Source organism: Phyllobates terribilis, unplaced genomic scaffold (genome assembly GCF_046119375.1).
Source record: "Phyllobates terribilis strain yellow unplaced genomic scaffold, ASM4611937v1 Scaffold_1__5_contigs__length_1240528914, whole genome shotgun sequence".
NCBI lineage: Eukaryota > Metazoa > Chordata > Amphibia > Anura > Dendrobatidae > Phyllobates > Phyllobates terribilis.
In genome coordinates, this window is record NW_027362761.1 from 716,218,521 (window position 1) to 716,233,051 (window position 14,531).

General features: G+C 43.4%; 1 protein-coding gene across 2 annotated transcripts in view; it reads right to left on the reverse strand.

The window, feature by feature from the left end:
* The window catches only part of ADAMTS10 (ADAM metallopeptidase with thrombospondin type 1 motif 10), a 337,007-nt gene that overhangs the window by 150,981 nt on the left and 171,495 nt on the right, over positions 1–14,531 (reverse strand). Inside the window, exons 4-6 of one of the 2 annotated variants that reach the window (XM_073686287.1) lie at positions 5,147–5,442; positions 3,423–3,840; positions 2,944–3,097 (exon numbers count right to left, since the gene is read on the reverse strand). In XM_073686287.1, coding sequence (XP_073542388.1) covers positions 2,944–3,097; positions 3,423–3,840; positions 5,147–5,292 — 718 coding nt within the window. In that variant the 5' untranslated portion in view covers positions 5,293–5,442. The remainder of the gene's footprint in view (positions 1–2,943; positions 3,098–3,422; positions 3,841–5,146; positions 5,443–14,531) is intronic. The other variant, XM_073686289.1, reaches the window with a different exon arrangement.

A 14,531-nucleotide genomic window follows, 5' to 3' on the forward strand; every position in this document is an offset into this window, starting at 1 on the left:
GGACCACGGGATACTCAGTGAAGAGCATCAGGAGGCACCCCAAGGCATAGGGGCTGGGACTGGCAGTAGGATGCCTTGCGGTGGACAGCCGAGCTCGATCCTTATAAAAGCTTTTTAACTGCAGCAGCTTTAGTGGACGCTACTGGAGCTGGAATTACGCGGCTGCTGGCATGAGACTTGCCCTCCAATAGATCCTTGTAAATGGATTTAAAGTGTATTCATTCAAATTAGAGAGACAATTTAAATTAAAAAGCTTAGAGCTGCCTCCACCACAGGGGGGCTCGCTCGACCCACCAGCGGACAGGCACCAGTATTGGGAGAGGGGGGCTGGCCGTCAGGGTTCACTGCGGCTCTGGCACAAACCCGGCGACACGGAGGTGGCACGGGCAGGAGCGGACTGAACGTGTCGGCTTCTCACTTTTTGGATTTTAGAAGGGCATGACATGCCTATATCTGTGTCTCCCCCTCCTTTTACTCCTCCACCTCTTTTCTTTTCGCATGACTATATGTACTTGTCACTTTTCCATGTGTTAGTTGTGTCTTCTGAGCAGTTTGTCAGCTTTTGGACACCTTTGAAGGTGTTTTCTATGTGTTTCTATGTGTTTTTGTTTGCCTGCCATTGGTTTTAACGGTGTTCGAAGGTGTTCGACGAACAGTTCGACGAACAGTTCGGCGAACACACGGGTGTTCGACGAACCGAACCGAACTCGAACACTACGGGGGTGGCTCAACACTAGTCACTATGGGTAAGATGGAAATTGATGCACCTTTGCTTTAAAATGATTATGCCTGATTGACAGAAGTATGGATTTCCATTGTAGACTAAAATATTTATTATGCTTTGTCGGTGGCTATTTTCTGTATTGATATAAGCAAATCTGATTTTGTAATCATGCTTGGAATCTTACCTTGGTTACCATCACTCCTTGTTTCTTTACTTGAATAATCCTCTTTGTACAATCTTTATATATGCATCACTTTTTCTTTGTGTTACATGACTTTTTAACATAGTTTTGTCAATAAAATATGATAGATTTTATATTTATTCTTGCAAGTGTTTTTTGGATATCAAATATCCAGGTGTAGGCTAATATATGGATTAATCCACTGCATACAATCTGTTAATACGGAGAATGGAGAGACTGATACCGACATGTCTCTAGCTAGCCTGAATAGTATATGCATTTGAATATTTTTTATTTGGCATACTGCAATATAGCCTTGGCTGTCATCCAAGACATTTATGGCATATCCAACCTTGGGACCTGCACCTATCTCCTGCCAGATGAAATTACTTCAGTGAATAACAAAGTGCTCACACATACAGTGGGGAAAAGAAGTATTTGGTACACTGACGATTTTGCAAGTTTTCCCATCTACAAATAATGGGGAGGTTTGTCATTTTTATTGTAGGTACACTTCAACTGTGAGAGACAGAATCTATAATATAAATACAGAAAATCACATTGTATGATTTTTAAATAATTCATTTGCATTTTATTGCATGAAATAAGTATTTGGTCACCTACCAACCAGCAAGAATTCTGACTCTCACAGACCTGTTAGTTTTTATTTAAGAAGCCCTCCTATTCTTCATTCATTACCTGTATTAATTAATTGCACCTGTTTGAACTCATTACCTGTATAAAAGACACCTGTCCACACACACAATCAATCACACTCCAAACCCTCCACCATGATCAAGACCAAAGAACTGTCTAAGGACACCAGGGACAAAATTGTAGACCTGCACAAGGCTGGAATGGGCTATAGGACAACAGGCAAGCAGCTTGGTGAGAAGGCAACAACTTTTGGCACAATTATTAGAAAATGGAAGAAACACAATCTTCCTCGGTCTGGCCCCATGCATGATCTCGTCTCATGGGGTAAGGATGATTCTGAGAAAAGTCAGGAATCAGCCCAGAACAACACGGGAGGATCTGGTCAATGACTTGAAGAAAGCTGTGACCACAGTCTCATACATTATCGTTAGTAACATATTACGCCATCATGGATTAAAATCCTGCAAGGCACGCAAGGTCCGGCTGCTCACGCCAGCACATGTTCAGGTCCGTTTGAAGTTCGCCATATGGATGATCCAGAAGAGGCATGAGAGAAGGTCATCTGGTCAGATGAGACCAAAATATAACTTTTTGGTATCTACTTCACTCACCGTGTTTGGAGGAAGAAGAAGGATGAGTACAACCTCAAGAACACTGTCCCAACCATGAAGCATGGTGGGGAATCATCATACTTTGGGGGGTACTTTTCTGCAAAGGGGACTGGATGACTGTACCGTATTGAAGGGAGAATGGATGGGGTCATGCATTGCAAGATTTTTTCCAACAACCTCCTTCCCTCAGTAAGAGCATTGAAGATGGGTCGTGGCTGGGTCTTCCAGGATGACAATGACCCAAAACACACAGCCAGTGCAACTAGGGAGTGACTCCGTAAGAAGTATTTCAAGGAGCCAGAATTCTTGCTGCTTGGTAGGTGATCAAATACTTATTTCATGCAATAAAATGCAATTTAATTATTTAAAAATCATACAATGTGATTTTCTGTCTCTCACATGTGAAGTGTACCTATGATAAAAGTTACAGACCTCTCCATTCTTTTTAAGTAGGAAAACTTGCAAAATCGGCAGTGTATCAAATACTTATTTTCTCCACTGTTGATGGCTATCCCCATTCATTTCTATGATTTCTGAAAATAGACAAACACATTTACGGTAATTTAGCATCTTTATGTATATTTAGCACCAGAGGGCCTATGATTTTTTTGTATTGTTTGTAGGTTTATTTTGTATATACATTATACCTTTTGAGTATTCAGTGGCATATCTTACTATAATAAAAGGAAAACATATATATATGGTATGCGTAATTATATATATTTACAGGCACTACTTTTGTTCAGTATGGAAAATGGTTAAAAATATACCTATTACACCACAGGCTGCGTCAAGGTGCTGTCGCTGCAAGGAAGACCGCTTGTAAACCACATGAGGTGTCCCTTCGCTGGTTTTATTATAGTTTCCACCTGGAGGCAGTGGCTCAATGAGATATTCATCATCCCCTGATACTATCACTCCAAGCTAAAGAAGGTAAAAGGTGTTACAAGAAGATAAAATATGACTTCCTGTCTTCCGCTAGAGCTATATAAGCATAGAGAAACATTACATTTAGGTATCAGGAAAGTTAGTCTTGCACATTTTATTCTACTAATCAATGCTGCAATGTATGTAATCTAAATATTTAGGGCTTATAAGGGCATAGGCATTTAGGGCATAGGAGTTATTACAAGTGCATTTAAATTTTTCAAAGAAAGAGCTGTAAACATTGGGGAAGTTAAGCTGCTATAGATATCTCGAAGATAGAATTTAAACAAGTTGCTTTTTATATGAGTAGCATTTTTCTCACCAGTCCATTGCAGTTGCTAATAGCCACCTTGGAGTTCAACTGTTGATCCTGTATGTGGCCAACATAATGACAGTCCTCATACAGCTCATGTTTCCAATCCAAGCCTCCACTTTTCCAGTACTCAACAGTGAAGTGCTGTCCTAGTAGATCTGTTTGCAGGGTTAGGTTGAGCAAGAAGCTAGAACTCTGAGCTTGTAACCGGTAGTACACCTGACGGTCGACTTCATCAGGAATACTTCGTCGAGACCTGCGGAAGCTTGGAGGTGTTCGACGAAGGTCATAAGTCAGGAACTTCCCACTCTGGTCCACCTGGGCAGGGAAGGCGATCTCATAATCGCTCAGACGAGAGAGGAAATCTGCTGGGTCAGAGGAGAGGACTTCACTGGCTGCTGTCATTCCAACGATGCAGTGACTTGGGCTGAATCACAAGGCACCATGTCAACCACAATAACAGGTACAATTTGAATGATTATAGGGCCAGAGTGTACTAACAGTTGGAACATTGTGTAAAATTGTGGTGCAGATTTAAAGGGATTGGTCACTTTATCTGTACTTTACCAAATATGTTGGGGCATGATTTCCAATACATATGTGTTATAGGGTTTTCTCCTTTGTGAAGTGCCTCCTAGTTCTTAGCACAGTGTTCCTTACAGACTGCACAACATTCATGTTCCCAAAAAGGCATGATTGAGATGCATGTGACGTTATCATTCCATCAACTTCCTCCAACTGAAAAAAAGTTGTCCCACATGCAATGTTTTTTAATTGGAGAAGGCTGAAACTTTGAACTCCTTTAACCGGCTATTGTATATGGAAAACACTGCCTGAAGGCACGACAAACAGAGTCCAAAATGTCATGTTTGCATCATTACTGTGAATGGATATTTTGAGGGTCATATATGACTATTATTTTCCTTTATTCAAATATGGAGGATTCTCAGCCTATAACATTAATATCAACTGTCCTTCACCCAAAATAATCATGCATGTTTGGGTTTTCATACTCGCTACTATTACAATTACTTTCTATATGATCTTCCTAGTTTTTTCTGCAATTATCAGAAAGAAGAAAACTGTTCCATGGAGATGTATAATTGATGACGTTAACTGTGTTATCTCACATGGGTGGATACTTCTATACTTCCCACAAGCTGTTTGTAACTGTGTGTGTTGTCTACCACTTCCAGGGAAAGTTGGGAATGCTGTTAGGTTCACGTTTATTTTTCTCTGTGGTATGCTAAAAACAGTAATAAATAACTGAGTTCTTTGGATTAAAGAGCTGGAATGCAGTCTGAAATAATTCAATCATCTGTTAAGAGTTTAAAGAGGTTGTAAGGCCATTGGCTCTTACTTTATGACCACATGAGGGTCAATAGCTGTCTCTAATCATTGATAGGGATCGGATTTACATAAATAAATGTGAACCAAAAAGTTGGTAAAAATGACTAAAGTATAACATTATAAAATATATAAAGCTACACAAAAAATGAATGGGCAGTTGTCACAATAGAACTTGCCTCTGAACCATAAAGTGTATTGCTTGATATTAATATAATTTAGAAGTACTCTACCCTCCTGCAGTTTGCCTCGACTATTTGGTTATAACATCTGTTTCAGAATTCATTTGACAAGTTGGCCTAGCTTTAATTCTTCTGGTATGGAATTTTTCACTTTACATGGTCAGACTCAAAGAGGACAATGATGGTGTGACAAATATCTCTCACCTTCTGACCTCTGTTTGGGATTTCTGGATCTTTTGAAACTTGAAGACTTTGCTACAGTCATGGTGAAGGCAAAGGCAAGTAGTTCCCAGATAATTTTCATGGTGACCAGTCTTCTTTGGCTCAGCTTTAACTCCCAGTTTCACCATGTCTCTGTCTCTTATACCTTCTCCCCAGCACTACTAATCCAAGGCCTGTAAACACATCTTATCCAATTTTTAGAATGTTTTTCAATATCCTTTTCTCTGATCTATGTTTATGTTGCCAAATTTTAATACTTTACATATGTTTCTATAGACCTGAAAAAAAAGATTTTTACATATAAGTCATTTTTTTATGGAATTTGTCTGAACAATATACAGTTGAATGTTCTCAATAATGTTTACATAACTATCAGAAAAACTTAAATCTAGCATCAATGTAATACATATTCCATCATTTTATTTGCCCTTTTTATGGCTTCTTGAGTTTAATCTGTGCAGTGGAGTAAAAATCTCGGGTTACCTAAAACTGTGAACAGACAAGCTTCCCCAGCAGATCAGGACTACATATATGGCTGCCCTACCATGAGCTATGCAAAAATCTGTATGCAATGGGATGGTGAAACACTTTGGGACTTTTAGCATGTATGTGTTTCAGGGTCAAACTGACCCCTTCTTCAGGATAAACAGGATTAACAGGCTAGGCTATCAACTATGGTTTAAGTACTTAAAAAAGCACCAAAATGGTAACATGACTTTAAAGACTTCCATTTGTCTGGCACAAAGACAAGGCTTCTGCTTTGCCTGTACAGGGCAGAACAACAGCAGGACCATTTATTTACATGCACTAAGAGGTGTTGCATTGTCAACACCACACATAAAGGTGAGCAGGTCACTACCAGGGGGAACTCACTCCCTCACCCTTTCCCAAACCCAGTTTTCCTGTTCATTTATTTTACTCACTTATATGGAGCCATTAATTCTGCAGCGCTTTACAGACATTAGCCCATTGGGGCTCACAATCTACATTCCCTATCAGTATGTCTTTGGAGTGTGGGAAGAAACCGGAGAGCCCGGAGGAAACCCACGTAAACATGGGGAGAACATACAAACTCCTTGCAGATGTTGTCCTTGGTGGGAATTGAATCCCGGACCCCAGCACTGCAAAGCAACAATGCTAACCACTGAGCCACCATTTTTCCCCATGAGCTCTTTTCCCCCTTGCATGTTTACCTCTAGTTCTAAACTTCTCCTACAGACACCATTATAGTTTTTTTTTTTCATTTTAGATACCAAGTTAATATCATTAAGGGCAGATGCAGACAGATGAGCATATTTGCTGTCGGAGTACGATCCTTCAAAACATCGGATCGCACTCTGATCAATGCTATTCTATGGCGCCATGCTAGTCATTGAGTCTGTGGAAAACATTGGACTGCACTTGGATGACATCTGAGTGCAGTCTGATCTCTAAGCACTCACAGAATGGAAAAGATGGAGAATTTTTTTTCTCCATCTTCTCCTCATCTGAAAGAATCGCATCACACAATGCTGAAACTCTGATCAAACTCTGATGAGAGTTTGATCATTGTGTCATTTGTATGATTGACCCGATTCTCTCGGAAGAGAGTAAACATGGCCATCTGCACCTGCCCTAAATAATGAATATCTCACACTCATTAAAGCACCACTCCAGCATTTTTTATTGCATTGCTGAAGTGGTGCTGTGGCACCCTGCTATTACAGGTACCACAGGACCCAAAAGGGTGCATGGACGGACTTCTCCACAAGAGGCCTTCATTACATAACAGACACCTCCACCCTTCCACCTCATACCACCAGAGGGAGCCTGTTAGGGATATATATACTGGAGGGTTGAGTTAGGCAGTCAGAGTGTGCTGGCACAGAGATCGGTGAAGAAGCAGCATGTGAGCTGCTGTGCTGAGGGCCAGCCAGGGCCTAAAGCACGTGCTGAAGCCTCAGGGCCTAGAGCGTGGCCGGAGGCAAGGAGAAGAGTGAGAGGAGTTATGGGGGCAGAGGAGCATCTAAAGCTCACCCCAGAACACAAGCCGGACACCGGGTCCGCGCCTACAGGGTCCTCTACGCCCAGTAGGAATAACCGGTATACCAGGAGGATTCTAGACCCCTGGTCCACCTGAAGCTACAATCATTTAAAGAACTAGGAACCATGAAGGCCCCAGCATCCAGGGATAGTGGTAGCCAGAAGAAAGTTCTTACCACCAAGCATGCAGGTGAGGAGAGTGAAAAGTAGTAGTAAGTGGAGGTCTGTATCTAGTGAGAGGAGCAGGTGCTCTGCAGGAGCTCTGCTCCAGAGTGGGCCTGGTGAATGAGGCCCAGCAGAGGAGAGAAGAGGAGGGGAGCAGAGGAGGAAGGCTCCGGTAACTGAAGGGGTCCCAGGGGTACGGAAGGAGCAGGAAGCCACCCGTACGCTCTAATCTGTCAAGTGTCAGAGGGACCAGGCCGCAAGAAGGGATCAGGTCCCTGGGCTAGTCATGTCGCTTCAAGCCTCGGCTAGGAAACCGGAGGCTTCTGACTTTTATAGTGCAGTTGCCATACTCGCATCCGAGTAGCCAAGAAAGGTAGCTGTGTAGGATCAGGAAACTTCAGGTGACCCTGAGGGATCCGAGGACGCCATCTTAGGACTCAGTTTTTGAGGCGCAGGGCAGGAGGGAGAGACCCAGCGCGGAAAGTCGGCAGAGGAAAGGCACATATAAAAAGGGGGTCCCGATAAGTACTCTCGAATTGCCGGAGGGACTTCTGAACCCCTGCTTGGTGAACGCAGCGCGATGCGGGAAGCGGTAACCTGTACAGTGTACCTGAGGAATCTAAAAAGAACTGTGAGTAAAATCGGACGACTGCACTCCACTGTCTCTGTCGGTTATTGCCGCTGTGCCATCATCCCTCCTAGGTTACAACGCCCTGCATCCCAGCTATCAACTCTGCCCCGGGGGTCCGCTCCGCCTGTGGGGAGCAGAAACATCCCAGCTGCCATCCCATCACCCCCGGAGGTCTGCAGCAGCGCTGGTAACTATTACTAGAAACCACAGGTGGCGTCACGAGACAAACTGTTAACAAAAACACTAAAACCCCTTTTAAAGAGTGACCCAGAGGACGGGCCCGGGAGCCGACTGCCGTGACATCACACAGAAGGTAAAGGCCTGGGTACCGAGTTTCCCCCCCATATATCCCCCCTGGGCGAGACAGTGCCACTAATCTAAGTTCTCTGCACTTAGTCTCATACTTACCAGCCGCCATCTTCATCTGTTATTGGCACCACTTTGGTTGATCTGCAGCAGTTTGTTACCTGCCGGATCACTCCTGTGTTTGTTGGGAGATCCAGAAGTCACAATTCAAAATAAGTCTGAGAGCCAGAACAAGGCCAGAATGAGCCGCTCATAGACTTATAATGAGAGCTTTTGACTGTTACCTCTGACTGGTACCGGTCAGTCAGAAGCTTCGGTCACTACTGTAGATTGCGGTGCGGGACCGCTGTGGAGCCGGGAAGACCTGAAGACGGTGGTTGGTGCATATAAGACCAGGCTCAGGGACCTTACATTAGTTGCACTCCAAAGGTACATCAATGTCTTACTTGCAGTCCCAGGATAGCACCTCCTCTTCCTCTACATTGCTTGTGGCAGTTAGATCATAGAATCATAGAATCATAGAAAGGTAGAGTTGGAAGGGACCTCCTGGGTCATCTGGTCCAACCCCCTGCTCAAAGCAGGATTCACTAAATCATCTCAGACAGATGTCTGTCCAGCCTCTGTTTGAAGACGTCCATTGAAGGGGAACTCACCACCTCTCGTGGCAGCCTGTTCCAGTCATTAATCACCCTAACTGTCAAAAAGTTTTTTCTAATATCTAATCTGTGTCTCCTCCCATTTAGTTTCATCCCATTGCTTCTAGTCTTTCCTTGTGCAAATGAGAATAAAGATGATCCTTCTACAATGTGACAGCCCTTGACATATTTGTAGACAGCTATTAAGTCTCCTCTCAGTCTTCTTTTTTGCAAGCTAAACATTCCCAAATCCTGCAACCGTTCCTCATAGGACATAGTTTGCAGACCAGTCACCATTCTGGTCGCTCTTCTCTGAACTTGCTCCAGTTTGTCTATGTCTTTTTTAAAATGTGGTGCCCAAAACTGTACACAGTATTCCAGATGAGGTCTGACCAAAGAGGAGTAAAGACCGATAATGACTTCACGTGATCTAGACTGTATGCTTCTGTTAATACATCCCAGAATTGTATTTGCCTTTTTTGCTGCTGCATCACACTGTTGACTCATGTTCAGTCTATGATCTATTAGTATACCTAAGTCTTTTTCACATGTACTGTTGCTTAGCTCTATTCCTCCCATTCTGTATATGCTTTTTTCATTTTTATTGCCCAGATGTAGTACTTTGCATTTTTCCCTGTTAAAAACCATTCTGTTGTTTGCTGCCCACTGCTCCAGTTTATTTAGGTCTTTTTGAATCCTCTCTCTCTCTTCTCTAGTATTAGCTATCCCTCCTAGCTTTGTGTCATCAGCAAATTTAATCAGTTTACCCTCAATTCCTTCATCTAAATCATTGATAAAGATGTTGAACAATACAGGTCCCAGGACGGAGCCCTGTGGTACCCCACTTGAGACATTCATCCAGCTGGATGTGAAGCCATTTACAACCACCCTTTGAGTCCGATCACTAAGCCAGTTATGAATCCACCTAACAGTTGCCTGGTCCATTGCATACTTGCTCATTTTTTCAATAAGGATGGTGTGAGATACTTTGTCAAATGCTTTGCTGAAGTCAAGATATACTATATCTACAGCATTTCCCTGATCCACCCAGTCAATGATTCTGTCATAGAAGGAAATTAAGTTAGTCTGACATGACTTGTTAGTTACAAACCCATGCTGACTCTGGTTAATCACTTCATTCTTACCCATGTACTTACATACATGTTGTTTAATAATTTGTTCAAAGATCTTTCCTGGTATAGAAGTCAGACTCACCGGCCTATAGTTCCCTGGGTCCACCTTCTTCCCCTTTTTGAAGATAGGAACAACATTTGCTCTTCTCCAGTCTTCTGGGACTTCTCCTGTTCTCCAAGAATTTTCAAAGATTATGGAGAGTGGTTCTAAAATTTCTTCTATGATCTCCTTCAGTACTCTGGGGTGTAATTCATCTGGACCTGGAGACTTGAACTCATTTATGTTAGCTAAATATTCCCTCACAATCTTTCTGTTTACAGATAACTTGGATTCTTCTATTCCTTTGAAAGGACAGTGAAGATCAGTTGATGTTACATTTTCTTTCTGAGAGAAAACAGATGCAAAATAGGAATTAAAAAGTTCGGCCTTCTCAACATCCTCTCTTACCATTTCTCCATTTTCATCCTGTAAAAATCCTATAGCATCTTTGACTTTTCTTTTACTTTTGACATACCCCCAAAATTCTTTTTTATTGCTTTTGACATCTCTTACAAGCCTTAATTCATTGTCAGCTTTAGCTAACCTGATTCGTGCCCTGCAGGATCTGCAGACTGCATTATAATCTTCTTTAGATATGCCTCCCTCTTTCCATTTAATAAGCATTTCTTTCTTTCTTTTTAGCATGTGTTTAAGTTCTGTGTTCATCCATCCTGGTTTCCTTAAATGCTTCCCATTCTTCCTACTTTTCGGGATTGTTAACGATTGTGCTTTGAGAATCTCATTTTTAAAAATTTCCCATCCTTCCTGGACATTTTTGTCCTTAAGGACATCCAGCCATTGGATCCCTCCTATTCTCTTTCTGAGTCTCTTAAAATCTGCCTTTCTAAAATCTAACCTTGAAGTTTGAGTCTTCACATGTCTTCCTCCTCTAGTTATCCAAAATTCTATAATAGCATGATCGCTGCCTCCTAGGGTCCCAGCCACCTTTACCTCCTCAACCATTTCCTCCCTGTTTATAAGGATTAGATCCAAAGTAGCAGATCCCCTTGTTTTCTCCCCTACCTTTTGGAAGATAAAGTTGTCAGCAAGAGAGGATAAGAATTTGCTTGACCTGTTAGTTTTACTTGAGAGAGATTCCCAACAAATGTCTGGATAGTTGAAATCTCCCATGACCACTACGTCATATTTTTTGGAGAACTTGGTCATTTGATACATAAAGAGTTCATCCATATCTTCAGTTTGCCCAGGTGGCCTGTAGTAAATGCCTACAATGGTGTCCTTTCCGTTGTTCTCTCCTTGTATTCTTACCCAAACAGTTTCCACAGAACTCCAAGTCTCTGAAGCTTCAATCTCTGTGCAGATATAAGCTTTTCTAACATACAATGCGACACCTCCTCCTCGTTTATCAAGTCTGTTTCTTGCAAATAAGTTGTATCCTTTTAGCCTTTTATTCCAATCATGTGTATCGTCCCACCAAGTTTCAGTGATTCCAATGACATCATATTTCTTTTCCTGCATTAGTAGTTCCAATTCTCCTTGTTTGTTGCCCATGCTTTGTGCATTTGTATAAAAACATTTTAGTTTGTGATTGGTTTCTCTTCCTCCCATATTTTTATTATTTAAATTGTTTTGTCTTAGTTTTTCCTTTCCACTTCCAGTAGCAGAGATCTCAATAGTATTTGTCAGCTGTATGGCTTTTTCTGGCCTTTTGCTTCCCTTCCCACATTGTTCTAGTTTAAAGCTCTCCTGATGAGTGTAGCAAGGCGACTTCCAAATACATGTTTTCCAGTCTTCGTAAGGTGCACCCCATCTCTAGCAAGTAGTCCATCGCATAGGTAATTCATTCCGTGATCCAGAAATCCAAATCCTTGTTGACGGCACCATCGACGTAGCCAGTTGTTCACCTGTAGAATCTTATTCCACCTCATTGTTCCATGGCCATCCACTGGGAGGATGGATGAGAAGACCACCTGCGCTCCCAATTCTTTCACTTTCTTGCCTAAGTCTTCAAAGTCACTGCAGATGGTTTCCAGGTCCTTTCTTGTGGTGTCATTTGTTCCCACATGTATTAGCAGGAATGGGTAGTGATCTGTAGGTCTGAAGAGTCTTGATATCCTGTCAGACACATCTTTAATTTTTGCTCCTGGAAGACAGCACATTTCTCTTGAGGTTATGTCTGGTCTGCAGATAGCGGCCTCTGTTCCTCTTAACAGGGAATCCCCCATGACCACCACTCTCCGTTTTTTCTTCACAACATTCTTCTTTCTCCATCTAGGAGGATTCTGAGGGCTTACAAGGTTATTCATTGCTGGCAAAGTCTTATCTTGCTGTATTTCTTCATGGTGCTCCTGCGAGAGAGCCTGGTACTGGTTCCTGAGCAGTATGGGTGCTGACTGCCTCTCGATACTCCTGCTTCTGTGGGTCACATGCTTCCATTCCTCTGTTTCGTCAGGTGCAGTTCGAATTTCTTCTCTTTCTGAATCATGAAGAGATAATTCTGCTCTGTCTAAGAACTCTTCACCTTCCTTAATGATTTTCAAGGTAGTTAACCTCTCTTCTAGATTTCGCAACTTTTCCTCCAACAGGAACACAAGCTTGCATTTCTGGCATGTGAAGTTTGGCTTTTCCACTGGCAAGTCTGTGAACATGTAGCAGGATATGCAGCTCACCAAATGGCTCCTGGACTCTTCCATGTTCTTACTGTTAATGTTCTGAAAACAGTGAAAAAAGCTTCAAAATAAAGCTTACCGGCGCGCGGTTTACCGATGTCCTCTTTTCAGCTCCAACAGCCAAAATCCAGTGTTCTTTGAGCTCCCGGAGACTCTTCACTTACCCCAAAATGCAGTGGGAATATGCAAATTATCTCCTTAGGACTCCTCCCCTGGTTTTGATGACTGGGGGCTGGCTGACAGGCTCATTTCAAGAGCTAAACTTATCTCTAGTGTTGAGCCACCCCCGTAGTGTTCGAGTTCGGTTCGGTTCGGCGAACACCCGTGTGTTCGCCGAACTGTTCGCCGAACTGGTCGTCGAACACCTTCGAACACCATTAAAACCAATGGCAGGCAAACAAAAACACATAGAAACACATAGAAAACACCTTCAAAGGTGTCCAAAAGCTGACAAACTGCTCAGAAGACACAACTAACACATGGAAAAGTGACAAGTACATATAGTCATGCGAAAAGAAAAGAGGTGGAGGAGTAAAAGGAGGGGGAGACACAGATATAGGCATGTCATGCCCTTCTAAAATCCAAAAAGTGAGAAGCCAACACGTTCAGTCCGCTCCTGCCCGTGCCACCTCCGTGTCGCCGGGTTTGTGCCAGAGCCGCGGTGAACCCTGACGGCCAGCCCCCCACTCCCAATACTGGTGCCTGTCCGCTGGTGGGTCGAGCGAGCCCCCCTGTGGTGGAGGCAGCTCTAAGCTTTTTAATTTAAATTGTCTCTCTAATTTGAATGAATACACTTTAAATCCATTTACAAGGATCTATTGGAGGGCAAGTCTCATGCCAGCAGCCGCGTAATTCCAGCTCCAGTAGCGTCCACTAAAGCTGCTGCAGTTAAAAAGCTTTTATAAGGATCGAGCTCGGCTGTCCACCGCAAGGCATCCTACTGCCAGTCCCAGCCCCTATGCCTTGGGGTGCCTCCTGATGCTCTTCACTGAGTATCCCGTGGTCCCGAAGCATTTCCTTTGAAAAAATTAAGTGTCCAAACTACAGGTGGTGTAGCTTGCTTAACAGCCGGGATAATCCGCTGACTAGCAGACACTGCTACTAGGCACAAAGTATTTCCTGGGCTAGATGCAGTTAAAAATTTGTAATTAGATACTCTCGTTGGATGCTGAGAAAGCATTCCATAGAGTCTCCTGGCACGCCATATATGATTCTCTTAAAAAGCTTGGGGTAGGGGTCTAGGGGACCCTTTTATAGCCAAAATCACGGCCCTGTATCACAATACGTCACCTAGGCTGAAGATAAATGGAACTGTAGCACCCTGAGGGCTCGGTTGCTACAGAGGTATTGCACCACACCCAGAGGTGTGATATCTCACTCTCAGGTAAGGATGGAGTGTGGATCAGGACCCGACACCTGCATGCATTACACCACATTGCCGTGGGGCAGGGCGACCAATATGCCTCTGAGATGGGCACGACAGTCCCTGTCCCTGGCTGGAGTGGGGGGAGGGAACACTGAGGAAGGGGAACCCTGTAGTGCAGGAGCAGGGAGGAAGCAGTTCCTGGGTGCATTGAGAAGGGAGTATAAAAGGTGGGCACCATCTTAGTTCAGTGCAGAGAAGTCTGAGCAGAAGTGGCAGGGAGCAGGGGCTCTGCATGAGCTCTGCTCCGGAGGTGGGCCTAGTAACAGAGGCCCAGGCCTGGAAGAGGGAGAAGGAAGGAAGAGGAGCGGAGAAGGCTCCAGGGCTCCAGGAACGAGGAATGAAGGGATCCCAGGGGTGCGGACGGGCGAGTCGCCACCGC